The sequence below is a fragment of the Cavia porcellus genome, unplaced genomic scaffold (assembly GCF_034190915.1).
Source record: "Cavia porcellus strain 051 isolate PalLab524CR breed Dunkin Hartley unplaced genomic scaffold, mCavPor4.1 scaffold_9, whole genome shotgun sequence".
Classification (NCBI taxonomy): Eukaryota; Metazoa; Chordata; class Mammalia; order Rodentia; family Caviidae; genus Cavia; species Cavia porcellus.
In genome coordinates, this window is record NW_026947492.1 from 79152658 (window position 1) to 79168470 (window position 15813).

The 15813-nt window shown below is 58.9% G+C and overlaps 1 protein-coding gene across 3 annotated transcripts in view; it reads left to right on the top strand.

Annotated features, from left to right (window-relative positions):
* Window positions 1–20: 20 nt before the first annotated feature.
* Window positions 21–15813, top strand: part of Lgr4 (leucine rich repeat containing G protein-coupled receptor 4) — a 31510-nt gene continuing 15717 nt past the window's right edge. Inside the window, exons 1-3 of one of the 3 annotated variants that reach the window (XM_063256763.1) lie at window positions 21–283; window positions 12189–12260; window positions 15288–15359. In XM_063256763.1, coding sequence (XP_063112833.1) covers window positions 102–283; window positions 12189–12260; window positions 15288–15359 — 326 coding nt within the window. In that variant the 5' untranslated portion in view covers window positions 21–101. Of the gene's footprint in view, window positions 284–8396; window positions 8872–12188; window positions 12261–15287; window positions 15360–15813 lie in introns of those variants that run through there. The other 2 variants (XM_063256761.1, XM_063256764.1) reach the window with 2 other exon arrangements.

Sequence of the window (15813 nt, forward strand, 5' to 3'; positions counted from 1 at the left end):
CGGCGGCGGCAGCGGGTGGAGGGTGGAGGGCGGAGGGCGGAGGCGGTGCGGACGCGAGGGCGGCATGGCCGGGGCGCCGGCGGACCGCTGAGAGCACCGCCATGCGCGGCCCGCGCCGCCTGCTGTGCGCGCTGGCGCTGGCGCTGCTCGGCGCCGCCCGGGCCCGCGCGCCCCTGTGCCCCGCGCCCTGCGGCTGCCACGGCGACGGCGACCGGCGCGTGGACTGCGCGGGGCGCGCGCTGGCGGCCGTGCCTGCGGGGCTGGGCGCGTTCACGCGAGCGCTGTGAGTACGGGGCTCCGGACGCGACTCTCCTGCCTCGGCCTCCTCGGCGGGCCGGGGCACGGGCCCGCGGGGCTCTGGACGCGAGGCCCGGACACCTGCGTCCGCGGGGCCCGGCCAGGAGGGGAATGCGGGGCGGGCGCGGTCGGCACCCCCGGAGGCCGAGGCAGGAGGTGGTGGCGGGGTGGAGCGGGACGCTACTGTAGCCGCGCGCTGCGGGCCGGGCTGGGACTCCGAGTACCGGGGACAGGGGCCGGGCCGGGGTTCGGCCGCCGCTGCCCTCGGCATGGGCCTGGCCGGGTGCCCGCAGCGGCCCTCGGGACGCCAGGCCTCGCCCCGCAGCAGAGCCGGAAGCCGGGAGGGGGGGGGGTCGGCCCGGCCGGTCGGTGTCGGTTCTGCGGCCGAGGCCGTCGTCCTCCGCTGTAACTTTGCCCGGGGAGGGTTTAGCTCAGAAAGTGTGCTAGCGCATGTGTGCGTGTGTGTGATTGTGTGCACACACGCGGCACCCCAGGGCCTCCGCACTGCGCTGCAGCTCTGGCCCCTTTAGTTCTCACTTGGGGCTAGCCGGGCTGGAACTTGGGTTCCTCCCGCCACAGCCTCCCTGAGTGCGGGGTTGGTACCAGCGGCCCCCCGGTGGGCAGTGCACCTCTGTCCTTGGGCTCTCCGGTCCCCTCCTGCTTTGCCTCTCCCCAGCCTGTCGCTGGCTACTCAGCTGGAGGCTCAGGGCTGTATTCAAGTGTCAGGACTCCTGGGTGTCACCTGGGCCCCAGCACTGTCCTGGGGCCCCACCGAGGGTGCGGCTTTGGCCCCAAGCTGTCACTGGCCCGCCTTGTGCTCTGGCTGGTGGCACCGCGGTCCTAAGGGCAGTGGCAGCAGAGGTGGAGGGGATTGGTGACATCTGTACCCTGTGGGAGGAGCCCCGGTCATTCTGGCCACTCTGCTGCCATCTCATGGGGTCATTCTGGGCCCAGCATGTTTGTCAGAGGGGGCTGTGGCTGCCCATAATCAGGGTTACTGGCTGCATGAGACAGGTCTCATCCTATGGCCCTGTCTGGCCTTGAACTACAGGTGATCCTTCTGCCTCAGCCTCCTGAGTGCGGAGACCACAGGGTCACCCTAGACATGGTAGACTGTGATGCGGGCTCAGAACTGCCATCCAGGAGCAGGAGTGGGCCTGCAGGTCCACGAGACTCTGCCGTGACAGTGCCAGAGCTGCCTTGTCCAGTGCTGGTGAGGCTTGGTCTGAGCCCACAGTAGGGGGTGTGCATGTGTTACTGCCTGGGGCTGCAGTGACCACAGGCCCCAGTTTACCTTTAGAGCCTTACCAGTGGCTTCCAGAAGCGTGGGTCTGGCTAGGTCTGGGTCGTACAGCTCCCCACCTCTGGTGATAGGGTCATGGCCTTGAGGAGTCCTGATGCATGTGTGTGAGTGTAAGTGTGTGTGCGTGTGCATGTGGTTCCGTATCCCAAGGCACAGCTCCTGGTAACAAGGGCAGCAACCCGGCCTGCAGGGTTTCTAGCCAGCCTGGGACTTTGTCTCCTCCTGTTTTGTTTCGTTTCCTTTCCTGACCGAGTCTCGATATCTGTGTGGTGAAGTCTGGCCTTGACTGGCCTTGTAGCCCTGGATAGCCTTGAGCTGTCGCAGCAATCCTCCCGTCTCAGCCTCCCCGGCACAGGGATTGTGGTATAGGCTACTCCCACAGTCTGAAGCCCTCGAGTTCTGAGCTCTGGACACCAGTGCTCCCCGAGATGAGCTGTTCACGCACGTGTGCACACAGCCTTGTGCACAGGAGGACACACGCATCTCCGTAGGGCTGCTAGCACTGTGGCCCTGAGACGCTGAGTCCAGGCAGTGTGGAGCAAGTATCTTCTCAGAGCTGTCCCTGTTCCCTTCCCGGTCCCTATCTGTCAGTATTTTCCAAGAATCAGCCTTTATCATGCCTTGGTTTGCTCATCTGTATCAAGGAATCACCAATTTTCAGGATGAGCATTCCTTTCTGTTGGATCTTTAAGTTTCTTTCCTCCTTTTCTTTCTGTCTTTGGTTTGTTTGAGACAGTGCAGTGCAGGCTGGTTCCATCTCATAGTGATCCTCCCGCCTCAGCCTCCTGGGCACTGGCTGGGATGACAGGCAAGTGCTGCCACACCCTGCATGACTTTTGAGCAGGAGCCCTGTCCACTGGGGCTGGCTGTGTTCCCACAGGGTCTCTGTGGCCCCCGGCAGGGCTGAGGAGCTGCCACAGGTCCCCTGCTAGCATTTGCCAGCAGTGCTGACAGCGTGGTCTCTCGGGGGTGTAGACAGCAGGTTCCGCACCTTCTCTCCCCCTGCCCGAGCTGGCCTGGGTGGCTGCTCTCCCTGCTGCCTGCCCTGTTCCTGTCCTCTTCCATCTGGCCAGGGGTGCCCCTGCCTCTTCCGCACAGCATGGACAGTGGCAGTGAGCAGAATCATCAGGGGTTCACAGGCTCCCTCTCAAACCTTCCCCATGTCCTGTCAGGCCCCAAGTGATGGCACTCCCAGGCTTCCCAGCCTGCACCCAGGAGGCTGAGGCAGGAGGATGGCTGCACATTAGAGGCCAGCCCAGGCCGCACAGCGCCTTGGACTCTGAGAACTGTGAGGGATCCAGCCTAAGGGCCCCTGGCGAGCTTGTGTGTTCAGTCTGCAACATGGACCCCAGGTTTCCTGCGCCCGCTGTGTGCTCCGGCAGCCCCCGAATCCTGTGTGACGTAGACCCTGGTCCTGTGTCCAGCAGGATGGGCACACAGACACTCTCTCCAGGCTGTTGACACTCCAGAGGTTCGGCTCCATTGTTTTTAGCATCCAGCACATTTTTCCCCTGTGCTGGGCCTCGAGACCAGGGCCTTCGCCCTCAGCCGAACCCCCAGCCCCTTTCACTGTGGTTAATTTCAGACAGGCTTCCGCCAGGTCACAGAGCTGCCCGGCCTGGGCTTGAACTAGGTGTCCTCCTGCCTCGGCCTACAGGAGTACTGGGCTTACAGGTGCACATTGCCCCTCCTGCCGTAAACATGCTTTTGTACCGTGGCGCTTTGCTCCAAAACTGCGCTGCTGCCTTGCCTCATACCTGGGGTCAGCAGGTCGGCTTAGGGGTATGTGCTGGGGGCCGAGGTTAGGGACATGGCCCGTGAATAGTCTCGGTCAAGAAATGAACATTTAAGCCAAGTGTAGGAGCTCATGCCCGTCATCCTAGCACTCAGGAGGCTGAGGCAAGAGGATCACCCTGAGTTTGAGGCCAGAATGTATGTGTATGGTGTAATATATGACATGAACATACATATATTTCTCTTGTTTTGGTTGTTTGAGACAGAGTCTCTCTGTGTAGTTCTGGATGGCGAACTCACTGTGTAGCACAGTGCGGCCTCTAGCTCATGGTGATTTCCTGCCTCAGCCTCCCGAGGGCTGGGAATGCAAGTGTGTGCTACCAGGCATGGTTTAGTTCAGTTCATTTTTTATTTTTATTTATTTATTTATTTATTTGGTCTTTTTTGAAACAGGGTCTCACTATGCATTTCAGGCTGGCCTTGAGCTCCCTTTGTAGCCCAGGCTGGTCTCAAACTTGCAACGATCCTCCTACCTCAGCCTCCTGAGTGCTGGGGTTACAGGCGCGAGCCACCACGCCTGGCCCGGTTCATTTCTTTACATCACCTTGTTCAGATGCTCAGAGGGCTTCAGTGCAGCACATTCAAGAATGGTGCCCCTGTTTCATGGGAAAAGAAGCCTACTCTCTTAAAATAACCACAGGCCTCAAGTCCTGCCCTGGGGGGCGCTGCTCTACTGCTTCTTTCTGAAGTAGGTTCCTGCTGTGTTGCCCAGTCACCTGGGCTTGTCTAGAACTTTGATCCTCCCGCCTCAGCCTCCCAGAGAGCCCACACACCCCTCTGAAAATCCCTCTGCTGACATCTGCCCTTCCCCAGCGGCTCCTCTCCTTCTCACCTGCACCCCTGCACCCGAGCCTGGTGCTGGTGCCAAGCACTGCAGAGCCGGCTCAGGACCGGCAAGCACGTTTTGCAGCAAGGAATCTTGCAAAGGGGTTCACCAAAGCCCCAGCGAGGCGCAGAGGCCCCACCACCGCCTCTTCCACCCAGGTCTCTTTCTTTCCCATTAGGGCCTTGGTGTCCTGGGTTCCGCACATGTGGGCTGCACGGCCCACGGGAAGGGCGTGGAGCATCCTCATTGTCCCGCATGCACTGCGAACCCCGCTTTGCTCCAGGCTCAGCGCTGTCTGAGTACGAAAGGGGTTTCCTAGGCTGCCCCACAAGTAGTATGTGGGTGTGCACACACAGGTACACACGTGTGCGTGAGCAGCGCTTGCCGAGTTCTGTGGCCGCACAGAGGTTGTGGTGCTGGCTTGTCAGGAGACCAGCCAGGCGTGGTGGCGCACACCAGCAACTTGGGAGGCTGAGACAGGAGGCTCACCGCGAGTTTCAGAGACTATCTCCGAAAACCAAAAACTGAGCGATGTGTAGGCCCTGCCAGTCCTGGGAGGTCAGCTGGCCTGTGTTACTGTGGGCCCTGAGAGGTCCTCTGAGCAGCATGGAGGCTGAGGGCACAGGTGTGACTGGGGCGTCACCTGCCTCTCAGGGCTCGCTCTGGGGTTCCACGAGCTTGGCCCTGGCACTGCCCTGCTCGGGTGACTGTTGTTTTACTTTTTTAGTGTTTTTTCAGACAGGGTCTTGCTCTGTAGCCCAGGCAGGCCTTGAACTCCTTGGGATTGCTCTGCCTCAGCCTCCGAGCACTGGGATTGAGGCATCCAGCATCAGGCCCTGCGCTGGCTCTTTGTTGTAGGAGGGGCCTTCCTTGCGGTGGTGAGGAGCCCGACCTGGGTGCCCCAGTGAGGTCTGGCCTCAGTGAGGGCGGAGCAGCACACGCCTGTCAGCTTAGCATTGGGGAGGCTGAGGCAGGAAGGTGTCAAGCTTGGAGCCCATCTGCGCTCCAGGCCTCAACCTTGTCTTAGAGGCAGGCAGAGCCACAGCACCCAGCACAGGAGGCCTCTCGGGTCCAGTTGCGCTTGGAGGCAGACGTTGGGTCCTGAGGCTCAGCATTGCTTTGCTTCCAGGTGGCAGCAGGCTTTTCTCCCAGACTCGCGCTCCACAGTGCAGTCTAGCCCAGCCTGAACCTGCAGCCATCTTTCTGCCTTGGCCTCCCAGCAGGTCAGGAAGACAGGCCTGTCCTGCCTGTTTTCGTTTGTTCTCTTGGTCTTGGAGGGATGGTAAGTGCAGCTTTCTGCCTGCCCCAAGGCCGGCTTGCACATGTGCTCGCACGTGTGTGTGAGTGCTCAGCATCCCCATGGCAGAGCAGCTGGCGTCAGCTTCCCAGGATGAGCCCTGGTGGCCGGAGTGGGGCCTGGGGCCCGGTGGCCGCTAGACACAGCAACAGTGGCCCTCCACGGCTCTCTGGTGCTTGCAATCTTAAAACCCCACAGGGCCTTATTCAGCTGAAGTCTTTGAAAAGCACTTTAGCTTTAGAACAAGAAACCATGCTTTTGCCTGGCGCAGTGGTGCACACCTGTAGTCCCAGCACTCCGGAGGCTGAGGCAGGAGGTTCTCCTGGGGCTCAAGGCCAGGCCAGGCTGTACAGTGAGAGTCTGTCTCAGAAAAACCAAACAGGCCTAGCAAGTGCTGCTGCTGGGTGGCCGAAGCCCTGGGTCATTACTGCCCTGCCAAGAGCTGGCTCCTGTGACCCGGAAGACCAGGCCCGTGGGGAGGCGCCTGGAAGGGGAGCTGTGCTTGTTTTACTTTGCTTGGCTTCAAAGTATAGCCGTTCTCAGCCCAGGAGCAAGGACAGAGTTGGGGGAAGTTTCCTGAGGGTTTTAATCTGTAGGACAGTGGCCTTCCAGGTGCCGGTGTGTGCTTTTCCAGGTGGGAGCAGGTGGGTACATTCTCTGCCTGGAGGAGCTGAGAGTAGTCGTTCCACCCCGGGGTGTTTGACCCACGCCAGCACAGTTTGTGGAACATGACTTAGTGATTTTTTCAGCACTACAAGTTAAGCATTTTTGTTGTGAGGTCCCCATCTCTCATCTTAATAATAATAATGTCAACTGTTTTTATTACTGCATTGATTTTTTAGACAGGGTCTAAGCATGTAGCCCAGGGTGGCCTTGAACTGGGTGATCCTCCTACCTCAGCCTCCTGGGGACTAGTGTCAGAGCATGCGCTGCTGAAGGACCGTTTCTGAGTCTTGCTCAGCCTGACAGTTTCAAGTGCAAACGTCCGTCAGTACCTTTAGTGCTGACTGTCATGCTATCAGGGTTTTTGACCCAACAACTCAGACAAGGAACAAACGTGGGGCCACATCACCATGTTCCATGCTCTTTTCAGCCGCACAGCAGAAACCCCAGATGATTTGTTTAATTTAGTACAGAGTGTCACTGAGGTTGGGCCTGTCGGGGTCAAGGCTGCCTGGATTTGTTACGTTGAATCAAGGGTTCCTGCCTTTAACTGGGAGCCTCTGAAAGGAGCGTTGTGAAATGAAGGGGTTTTGCTACACATTTTTTCCTGACTCAGATTATCTTTTTCATTGTTTTTTGAGACAGGGTTTGGCTGTGCGCTACAGGCTGGCCTCACACACGCGCGCACACACACACACACACACACACACACACACAGGTGCTGGCCTGGCTCCTGTGGCGATCCTCCCGCCTCAGCCTCCCAAGGGCTGGGGTGACCGATGTGCCCCTTAGCACCAGCCTCCAGGTTGATTGTTTCCCATAGGGGTCTGAACCCAGGCCCTCTCCCATGCTGGCCTGAGCGTGGCCTTGGCAGCTGGCCCTGGGTGAAGGGTGGCAGAGCCAGTCATTGGGTCGCAGTTCTGCCCAGCCACTGCCCCTACCCCTGCCCCTCGGAGCCCAGAGTACCCACAAAGTCTGCCCGGGCTGTTGCTGTCATTGGCAGGGTGGTCTCACGTGCTGCCCCCACTCAGGGAGGTTGGGGTCCCCTCTCCTCCCACAGCAGGGGTGCAGGCAGCAGGTCTGGCCTTGCCTGGCTCCTGCTGCCTGGTCCTTCCTGGGCTGCTTCGCAGCCCTGTTCCTCCTCCTCCCAGCCACTCCCCTCCTCACACCCGACCCTCATCCATCCACCGGACTCCCCCAGCCTGAGCTGAGCCGCGGCCAGGCCAGGCTGCTTTGTCCAGGTCCTATGTGAGCTCGGAAATTTTAACAGTATTTCAGTTGCAAATAAATGGAAATTGTGTATTCTGTTTAATGCCTAGCAGAAAATCCCGCTATTTTTTTTCTTTAAATACAAGAAAACAGGCGTGTAATGCCGATTGAGGGCCCCAGCGGGGGGCCTTTGTGCCGGGCTTAATTAGGGCTCCAAGGGGCCGGCAGGGGGTGTCATCCCGGCCCAGCCGCTCCCGGCCGCCGCGCAGCGTTTTGTCCATTTGGGGACTGAATGCCGCTTTTGTTCGTGATTAACAGAGGTGAAAGAAGCCAATTATTGGGCGGCGAAGCTGTGCAGCTGCCGCGGGGTGGGACGGCCGGGCCAGGGCTGTGGTGGTGGCGTCAGCTCAGCTGCACGGGACACATCTCAGCCCAGGCCCAGAGGGCTCCTCGAGCCCACCATCACCCTCCTTGCCCCAGCCTGCCTGCCCCACGGCCTCCCTCCGCTTGCAGAGTGACTAGCAGATGGCTGGGCTGTGTCTTGGCTTTCTGTTGTGTTTTCTGTTCCTGTTGTTTGGAGACAGGCCAGGCGTGAAATTGCCTGGGCCCTGTGAGTCTTCTGTAGAGGTGCCTGAGTGCCTCTGTCTGCCTGTCTTCCTGTCTGCCTGTCTGTCTGTAGTCCTCTCTGAAGCCAGGCTGGCCTCCCAGGTTTGAACCACCTTGCAGAGGCTCCTGGGCGCCGGCTCCTCCAGCAACTGCTTCCAAGTGTCTGTTTGCACCTCTGTCCCTGCCGGGACCCTGCGCGTCACTGCTCCGTCCCTCATGCATTGGAGAATCACGATTTTTCAAAATAGCTAGTCATGGAAAAAAAATGGAGCATGGCCAGGGCTGGAGGGCGAGGTGATGGAGGCGAGCAGGAAGGTCAGGATCACGTATGCAGGGCCCCGGGGGGGGGGGGGGGGCGGCAGCCTGGGGTGGAGGGGACAAGGACAAGGCCTGGCGTCCTGTTTTCACCTCGCTGTCATTGGGTTTGAGATGGCCTCTTGGGAAGCACACAGGAGGGGACCGCAGAGCTGCAGAAGGTGGTGGGTGGTTGAGCGTGTGAACCCGGCACCACGCTCAGGGCACTCATAGCCCTGGGTCTTGCTCTGTAACAGTTTCTAAAATTTAAGCAGCAGGTGTTTTATCAGGCCTTGTACATGGTGAAAAACTGTAATGAAAAACACAAAATCCACAGTTCACTCTCTATCCAACCAAACGAAATACCCACCCTGATGAGACAAATTTTTTGGTTGAGTGATTTTGAACTTTTTCTTTTTTCCTTTTGAGACAGGGAGGATCATGGTGGGCAATTCAGACTGGCCTTGAATTGTAGGTGATCCTCCTGCCTCAGCCTCCTGGATGCTGGGTTGACAGGTGCACACCACCAGGGCTGGCCAAGGAGCTGTTTCGTAGACGTGCTTGCCTGAGAAGTGGTCAGTGGTGAGTGGGGTAGACACTGGCTTGATGCAGGGTCCAGAGCCCTGGTCCCGTCCACCAGGAAAGACTGTCCCAGAGCTCCCGACAGGCAGCTCAAGTTGCTCCTTGGGTGTCCTGGAGATGGTGACCCGGTCCCTGCTGAGTGTGGGCTTCAGTGCTGGCTGTCAGGACCTCAGCCTTCTGTGCAGAGCAGTGCAGGGACCACAGGGGCTCACTGCACAGAGCACAGAAAGGCCAGGTTCAGACTGGTAAAAGCTAAGCAAGCCAGGCGTGATGGCCTGCACTTTGGAGGCTGAGGCAGGAGGATCACTGAGGCAGGAGGATCACTGAGAGCCCAAGGTCAGCTTGGGCTACATGGCAAGACCCTGTCTCAAAAGTCAGGAGAAAAAAGAGAGAGAAAGGGAAGCCACTGTCACCCAGGGGACAGCACAGATACACGGCGGTCCCAAGTCACCCAAGACTGTATCCAGGCCTGGGAGTGTGCCTTTCTTCCCGGGGCTGGGGTGCCTGGGCATCCGTGGGGGACCTTTGTGCTGGGAGTGACACAGGCAACTACCAGTGGAGGAGGCCAAAGGACTGCTCATCCTGGAGCCAGGCTGGCCTGGAACTCAGGGCCATCCTCCTGCCTCAGCCTCCCCAGTGTGCCCCTACCCCTGGCAGTGCTGTCCTGTGCTGCTGGCTCGTGGACTCGGAGGGCAGGTTCAGCCGATTCTGACCGTGGCCCTGAGGATCTCAGCTCTCAGGAGGATGCAGCCAGCAGTGCATCTCCCCGGCCCCACACGTGGGTTTGGCTGGTAGCACCTGATCTTGAGCCAGCCAACCTCGTGGGGCTGTGTTCTGGGCTGGCAGGGTCAGGTGGAGGTGGAGCCGTCCTGTGCGAGGCTGTCCTGCCCCAGGAGGACCCACTGCGTTGGCCTGGCCTCTGTAGTGGTGACCTCTGTGATTTCCAGCTCCTGGGCTCCAGACTTGCTATTTATAGGACAAAGCCTGTATTTTTGAGATTTTGAGGAAGGAGAGTTAGTTTTACTGAAATCCACTTTTAGGTTGCTCCTCCCAGGCTATTTTTACATCTGAAAACTTGTGTTTAAAGAAAACCTCACAGGCGCACACGTGCACGCCTCCTCCCCCCCCTCCCCCCAGTCTGGATGGAGTTGATGCTCCATCCAGTTTTGGCAGGGGCTGCAGGGAGGGCCTCTGCGGCTGCCCCTGCTGGGCTGTCTGAGGAACAGCCTGAGCTTTGCTTCGGCTTGGTCTTTTTGGAGATAGGGTCTTGCTCTGTAGCTCACACTGGTCTTGGAGTTCGCAGTGATCTCCTGCCTCAGCCTCCTGAGTGCTGGGATGACAGGCAAATGGAACTACCTTCCCTTCCCACTTGTTCTGCTGGGACCACTTTATTGTTTTGTTTTGGTTTGGTTTTTGAGACAGACTCTGGCTGTATATGTAACTGGTTTGGAACTCATAGAGATTCTCCTGCCTCAGTCTTGCCCTGTGCTGGGATACCAGGTCTGTACTACCACACCCCACTTAGCCTGGAGGTGCTCCCCAGAGGGGGTTTGCTTTCAGTTTCTGCAGTGCTGTAAAGACCTGGCCTGCAACTTAGCTGCATTCCTGCTGGCTTCCCAAGCCTGTGGTCACAGTCACGAGGTAGCAGGGGCGGGGTGTTCCGGGTCAACCTCCAGTGAGGCTTGGGAATTGAAGGTCACTGTCCTTTTGGAGAACTTTGCTGTCCCCAGAGCCTGTGTACCTGAATGCCTGTCTAAACTGACAGGTGGTATGTGAGTCCTACACACAACACCGCAGCGGCTGCACAGGTTTATCTAACGCACACCCGTGATCCCAGCCCTCGGGAGGCCGAGGCAGGAGGATTGCTGTGAGTCTGAGGCCAGCCTAAACTATACAGCTAGACGACATCTCACAAAAACAAACAAAAAGCCAACAGCCAGGGCTTCTCCCAGCTGCGGGTGGTGCAGTGGGAATTCAGCGGCTGTGGGCAGGAGGGCGGGCACAGAGGCGCTGTCTGCCTTCCACAAACAGGCGGGACCTCGGGGAAAGTCCTGTGGAGGTTTGGAGGCGCCTGTCACAACACGATCCTCACCTGCAGGACTACAGTATGGAGTTTATGGGACCTCAGAACGGAGGGCGTGGCCAACAGGAGACTCACAGTTTATTTTGTGTCCTTACCTGGCAGTGGAACCAGGCCTTACCCTGAGCTACGGCCCCTGTTTTTTTTTTTTTTCCTGTGATGGGCATCACTAAGTCAATCATCTGCCTGGGCTGGCTCGGAATTTATGACCCTCCTGCCTCAGCCTCACAGAGTGCTAGGATTACAGGCCTGCCCCACCATGCCCAAGGGGAATGTTAGTATTAGCTAGCTGCTTCGGGCCTGGGGAATGTGCACCCTCAGGCCACATGCTTCTGACCCCCAGGTGCCTGGAGAGGCTTAGCTGCAGGGGGATCGGTATGTCTGGCAGAGTTCCCCAATCCTGCTCCTGCACCAGCTCTGGCCCCAGCCCCAGCCCCGGCCCCGGCCCCGGCCCTGGCCCTGGCCCTGGCCCTGGCCCTGACATTGTGGCTCAGCTGCCTGCAGTAGTCTTAAGGTTTTCGGAATCATCATGTTTTTCTAGAAGTTCCCTGTCCGTAACTCTCGATTCCTCAGCATCAGTGCTCTTGACCTTGTCATTTTGTGCATGCGTGTGCTTGTGTGTGTGAGACAGGGTTGCCATGTAGCCCTCTCTGGCGTCAAACTCAGTGATTCTCCTGCCTCAGCCTCCCGAGATGGGGTGACAGGCAAGTGCCATAGTGCCTGACCTGTACTGGGAAAGTGGTGCTTCCGGGGTCGAGGCGCGGCCACAGCCAGTGTTTCGGACTTCCCGGGGCTGCATCCTCTCCAGTGGGGGGGCGGGGGGGACTCCCAGTGGGGAGCAAGGAAGGAGTCAGGGCGGTTGCAGCACACGATTGAGGAGCAGAGACTGAGGCAGCCACTGCTGCGTCCTAAGCACGCTGTATGTGTAGGGACTGTGAGTGACCACAGGCTACACCTTCACTGCTCATCCTCCCTCTGCCTGTGGCGCAGCCCCTCAGTGTGACTCATGGCTTTTCTGCTGGAGTAAAGAACTGTGCGCCTGTAACCCGAGTGCTCAGGAGGCTGAAGCAGGAAGGTCTTCGTCCTGAGTTAGAGGCCAGGCTGGGCTCCATGGTGAGCCCCTGTCCCAGAAAACCCAAAAGGAAAAAACAAAAACCAAGCCAGAGAAGCAAAGGGAAGCAAAACGAAGCGTGAGGACAGTCTTCCCCTGACAGCCGTGCCCGCCGGTGTCTTGCAGGGACATCAGCATGAACAACATCACTCAGTTGCCGGAGGACGCCTTCAAGGACTTCCCGTTCCTGGAGGAGCTGTAAGTTCACCTTGGGCCCCTTTGGACAGTGCCATCCTGTGTCCTGATGTCTTGTGTCTGGTCCTGGTGCACAGGAGCCTGGTGTGGGGCGTGGGCGGGGCTGGTGCGGTCACTGAGTGGGCGTCCAGGCTGGAACCCCAGGAGGAGCCTAGCAGCACTGTGTTCCTAATGGTGCCTGGTGGCTGGGCTGCAAGGGACATAGGGCCCGATTGGGTCGGGCGCTGTGTGTCTGTGGCACAGGGTACACTGTGGACCCAGCTTCCAGCCTGATTTAAGGCCAAGAATTGTCACTTCCGGTTCATGACAGGCTGGGGAGGGGGAACCCTGTCTCTGGAACTGTCGGAGGGATAACACCCTGTGGGTCCCCAGGTGGCCTGGGCTCCCCAGTGCAGGAAGGAGCAAAGTGGCAGTTGGATACTGAAAACATCCAAGCAGGATGGCACCAGCGTTCCCGGTTCACACTGCACCCAGGGCTGGGGGCACAGGATGGCTCCCAGCTCTCGAGAGTCCAAGGCTGGGGGATCACGCTGATCTCAGACAACAAAACAAAACAATTCCTGTTCCAGATGTTCCTTGTAGTCCCATCTTAGCTCAGCTCCTCCCCCAGGCAGAAAGGGGCCCAAGACAACACAGCAAGGCGCAAGCCGAGTTCCCTGCCCCTGCCCTGCTGGGACAGGACCGGCAGTGGGGCTCAGTGTGGCGAAGGACGGATTCCCTTCCCACGCTGCTCTGCGGAGTCCAGTGCCCATGGCCAAAGCTCAGGGAGGATTATTGGCCACTGGCAAGCTTGTGAATTGGGTCAAATTACTTTGCTTTTCTCTGCTCAATGCTTTGTTTCTTTTTTTGGCTGGAAAGCGAGGATAATAACCACCCTCCTTGTAGGGAATGGAAGGGTGTGTGACCGGAGCCTTATGTAAATCCGGCTCGTGTCCATTTCACTGCTGCAGGAGTGCAGAGCTCCATCCGGTGCGGGCGCTGAGCACACCTTGCATTGCGTTTCTGCTCTGTATTTTTTCTATAATGAGCATTGTTGAATAATGCTTTTTTAAAATTTTAAATTGGGGCGAGCTGGGATGGGGCCAGGTGGTAGATCTCTTGTCCTAGGTCCACCCCAGTACAGTAAAAGAAAAATAGAAAGTAGCCGTGTAGACTACTAAAGTAGACATGGTGGTATACACCTGTCTTCGCAGCAGTCTGGAGTAAAGCAGAAGCCATCTCAGCTCAGAGTAGGGGCCACGTGTGCAGTGCTGCATTTTGAGGTGCCCTGGGGTCCAGTGGGCTTTGCGAACATTAGAGACACAGGAAGAGCAGGCGTTCAGTCAGGAGGATCAGCAGGGTTCGGTTGGCCGGCTGGTCTGGGGGGCTTCCTACTGTGGTTTCTGGTTGTCACTGGGCAGGCAAGAGGGGCTGAGGGGCCTGGGGGTTCTGGGGTCTACGTCTGGGGAGGGGTCTCCCCTGGTTCCAGCTGAGCCGGGACAGCAGCTCTGGACCAAGAAGTTCAGGAACCCAGCATCCTCACCCAAAGTGAGGACCCCACTGAACAGGGCTGGGGCGCAGCAGGAGGACAGTGACAGGGCTGGGGACTCGAGCAAGCCTGGGGAGCAGGGAGCCAGCAGCCACGGACCAGGGCCAGGCACGGGCAGGGGAGCCATGGGGCACTGGGCTGTGCTGTAGCAGAGACCGAGAACCTCCCAGCCCCATGGAGAGCCCCTGGAAACTGAGACTGGAAACCCCACCCCGCCCGCAGTTCCCCTTCCGGACTGAAGTGCTCATGGCGCAGCCCCTAACAGCTGAACCCAGATGCGACCCAGCCCCTCTGTGGTCTGAGGACGAATGGATAGAGAAGGGAGCATTTCTACCTAGGAGTGCTACGCTGCCCTGAAGAAGGGTGGGCCTTGTCATCTGCAGGAAAGTGGGTGCACCTCGGTGCCAGAGTATTAAGTAAATCAGACACACAGAAAGCTTCCGCATAGGAGGTTTCTCTTCTGTGAGAAACCCAAAGGATCAGTAAAAGCAAAATAAAAGGTAGCCAATGGGAGTAGGGAGGTGGATCTTTTGCAAAGGGGGCCAGAGGTGGAAGAGGGGAGACCATGTGAAGGATGGAGGAGCCAGGCGAGCCGCAGCTCCCAGAGGTACAGCCCTCCTGCAGTCTGGAGCAAGGTGAGGGCCAGATGCAAGGGAACCAAGGATGTAGGCTGTGTCCACGCCTGGCTGGGCGGAGCTCCCCGCTGTCCTCACCCAGGACCAGAGCTACGCAGCGGTCCACATGCAGCCCTGCATCTTTTCAGTCATCCTGCTTTGGGGGATTTTTAGAGACAGAGTCTCACTGTGTAGCCCAGGCTGGCCTCAAATTCACCACGATCCCCCTGCCTCAGCCTCCCAAGGGCCGAGATCACAGATGTGGCCTGGCTGTGGGCTCAGCCTTACGAAGGATGCCAAGTAGGGGAGGAAGGAGCTCAGTGCCTTCTTCATCGCCCCAGAGATGACCTCCTGGTAGCCAGCGTTGGGCCCCATGTCCACTCTTTGCTTCCCCTGGGATGCTTGGCCCAGCCTCTTGTTCCAAGCTGTGCCTCAGGCCTCCACCAGCGCATGGGGACAGCAGCTCCTATTTGTTACCAGTTAGGAACCAAACCAAGCCAGGCACACGCCTGCCATCCCAGCCCTGGGGAGGCCGAGGCAGGAGGATCGACTCGAGGTCAAGACCGGCTGAGCCTCTAAATATCAAGAGCCCATCTCAAAACAAAACATGTGGCAGGGCCCTCTAAAGTTCCACTCCGAGGGCTGTGCTTAATCTGCAGAAACAAGCTGGGCAGCTGTGGGAGGCCTCAGTCAGGAGCTGGGAGAACCCGGCTTCTGGAGGCCGTACCTGCCCCGAGCATGGCCTGGCCCTGTGCACCCTGCCCTGCACTGGGAGTTCAAGGAGACTGGGATACCGGTGTGGGTGGGGTGGTACCAAGTGCCCACCTGAGAGGGGAGGTGGGCGGGCGGAAGTCTGAGTTGCTGATCTTGTCACTCCTTTTCCCCCAGACAGCTGGCCGGCAACGACCTCTCCTTCATCCACCCGAAGGCCCTGTCTGGGCTGAAGGAGCTGAGAGTCCTGTGAGTGCGGTGGGACTGCTTTCCTCGCGGTCAGGAAGATCTGGGGGCAGCCCCAGAGTGGGAGCCCCGGTCCCAATGACCCAGGTCAGGCCTGTCAGCCCCAGAGCCAGTCAAGGAGCTGACACAGGACCTCTGGCAGGGAGGAGCCTCCCCATGACCTGGCCCAACTTTGCAAGCACCCTGGCCAGGCTGCACAAGGTCACCGCCGGGACAGGGTCACCAGAGGGGCGGTCTGACCCCGCCCTGCCCCAGGCTTCTGGCCCAGTGTTTTGTCAACAGAGAGCAAAGGCTTTGCCCCAAAAGCAGACCCGGCCCAAGTGCTTCCTGGGACTATGAAGGGCTCTGTCCTCTCCCCCCTACCCCCATCCTGGCCCACTGGACCCTGCTGACCCCTGCCCCTTTTCCCCAGTAGCCCCTGCTTGATCCCCCATGTGAACCTCAGCATTGCGCAGGA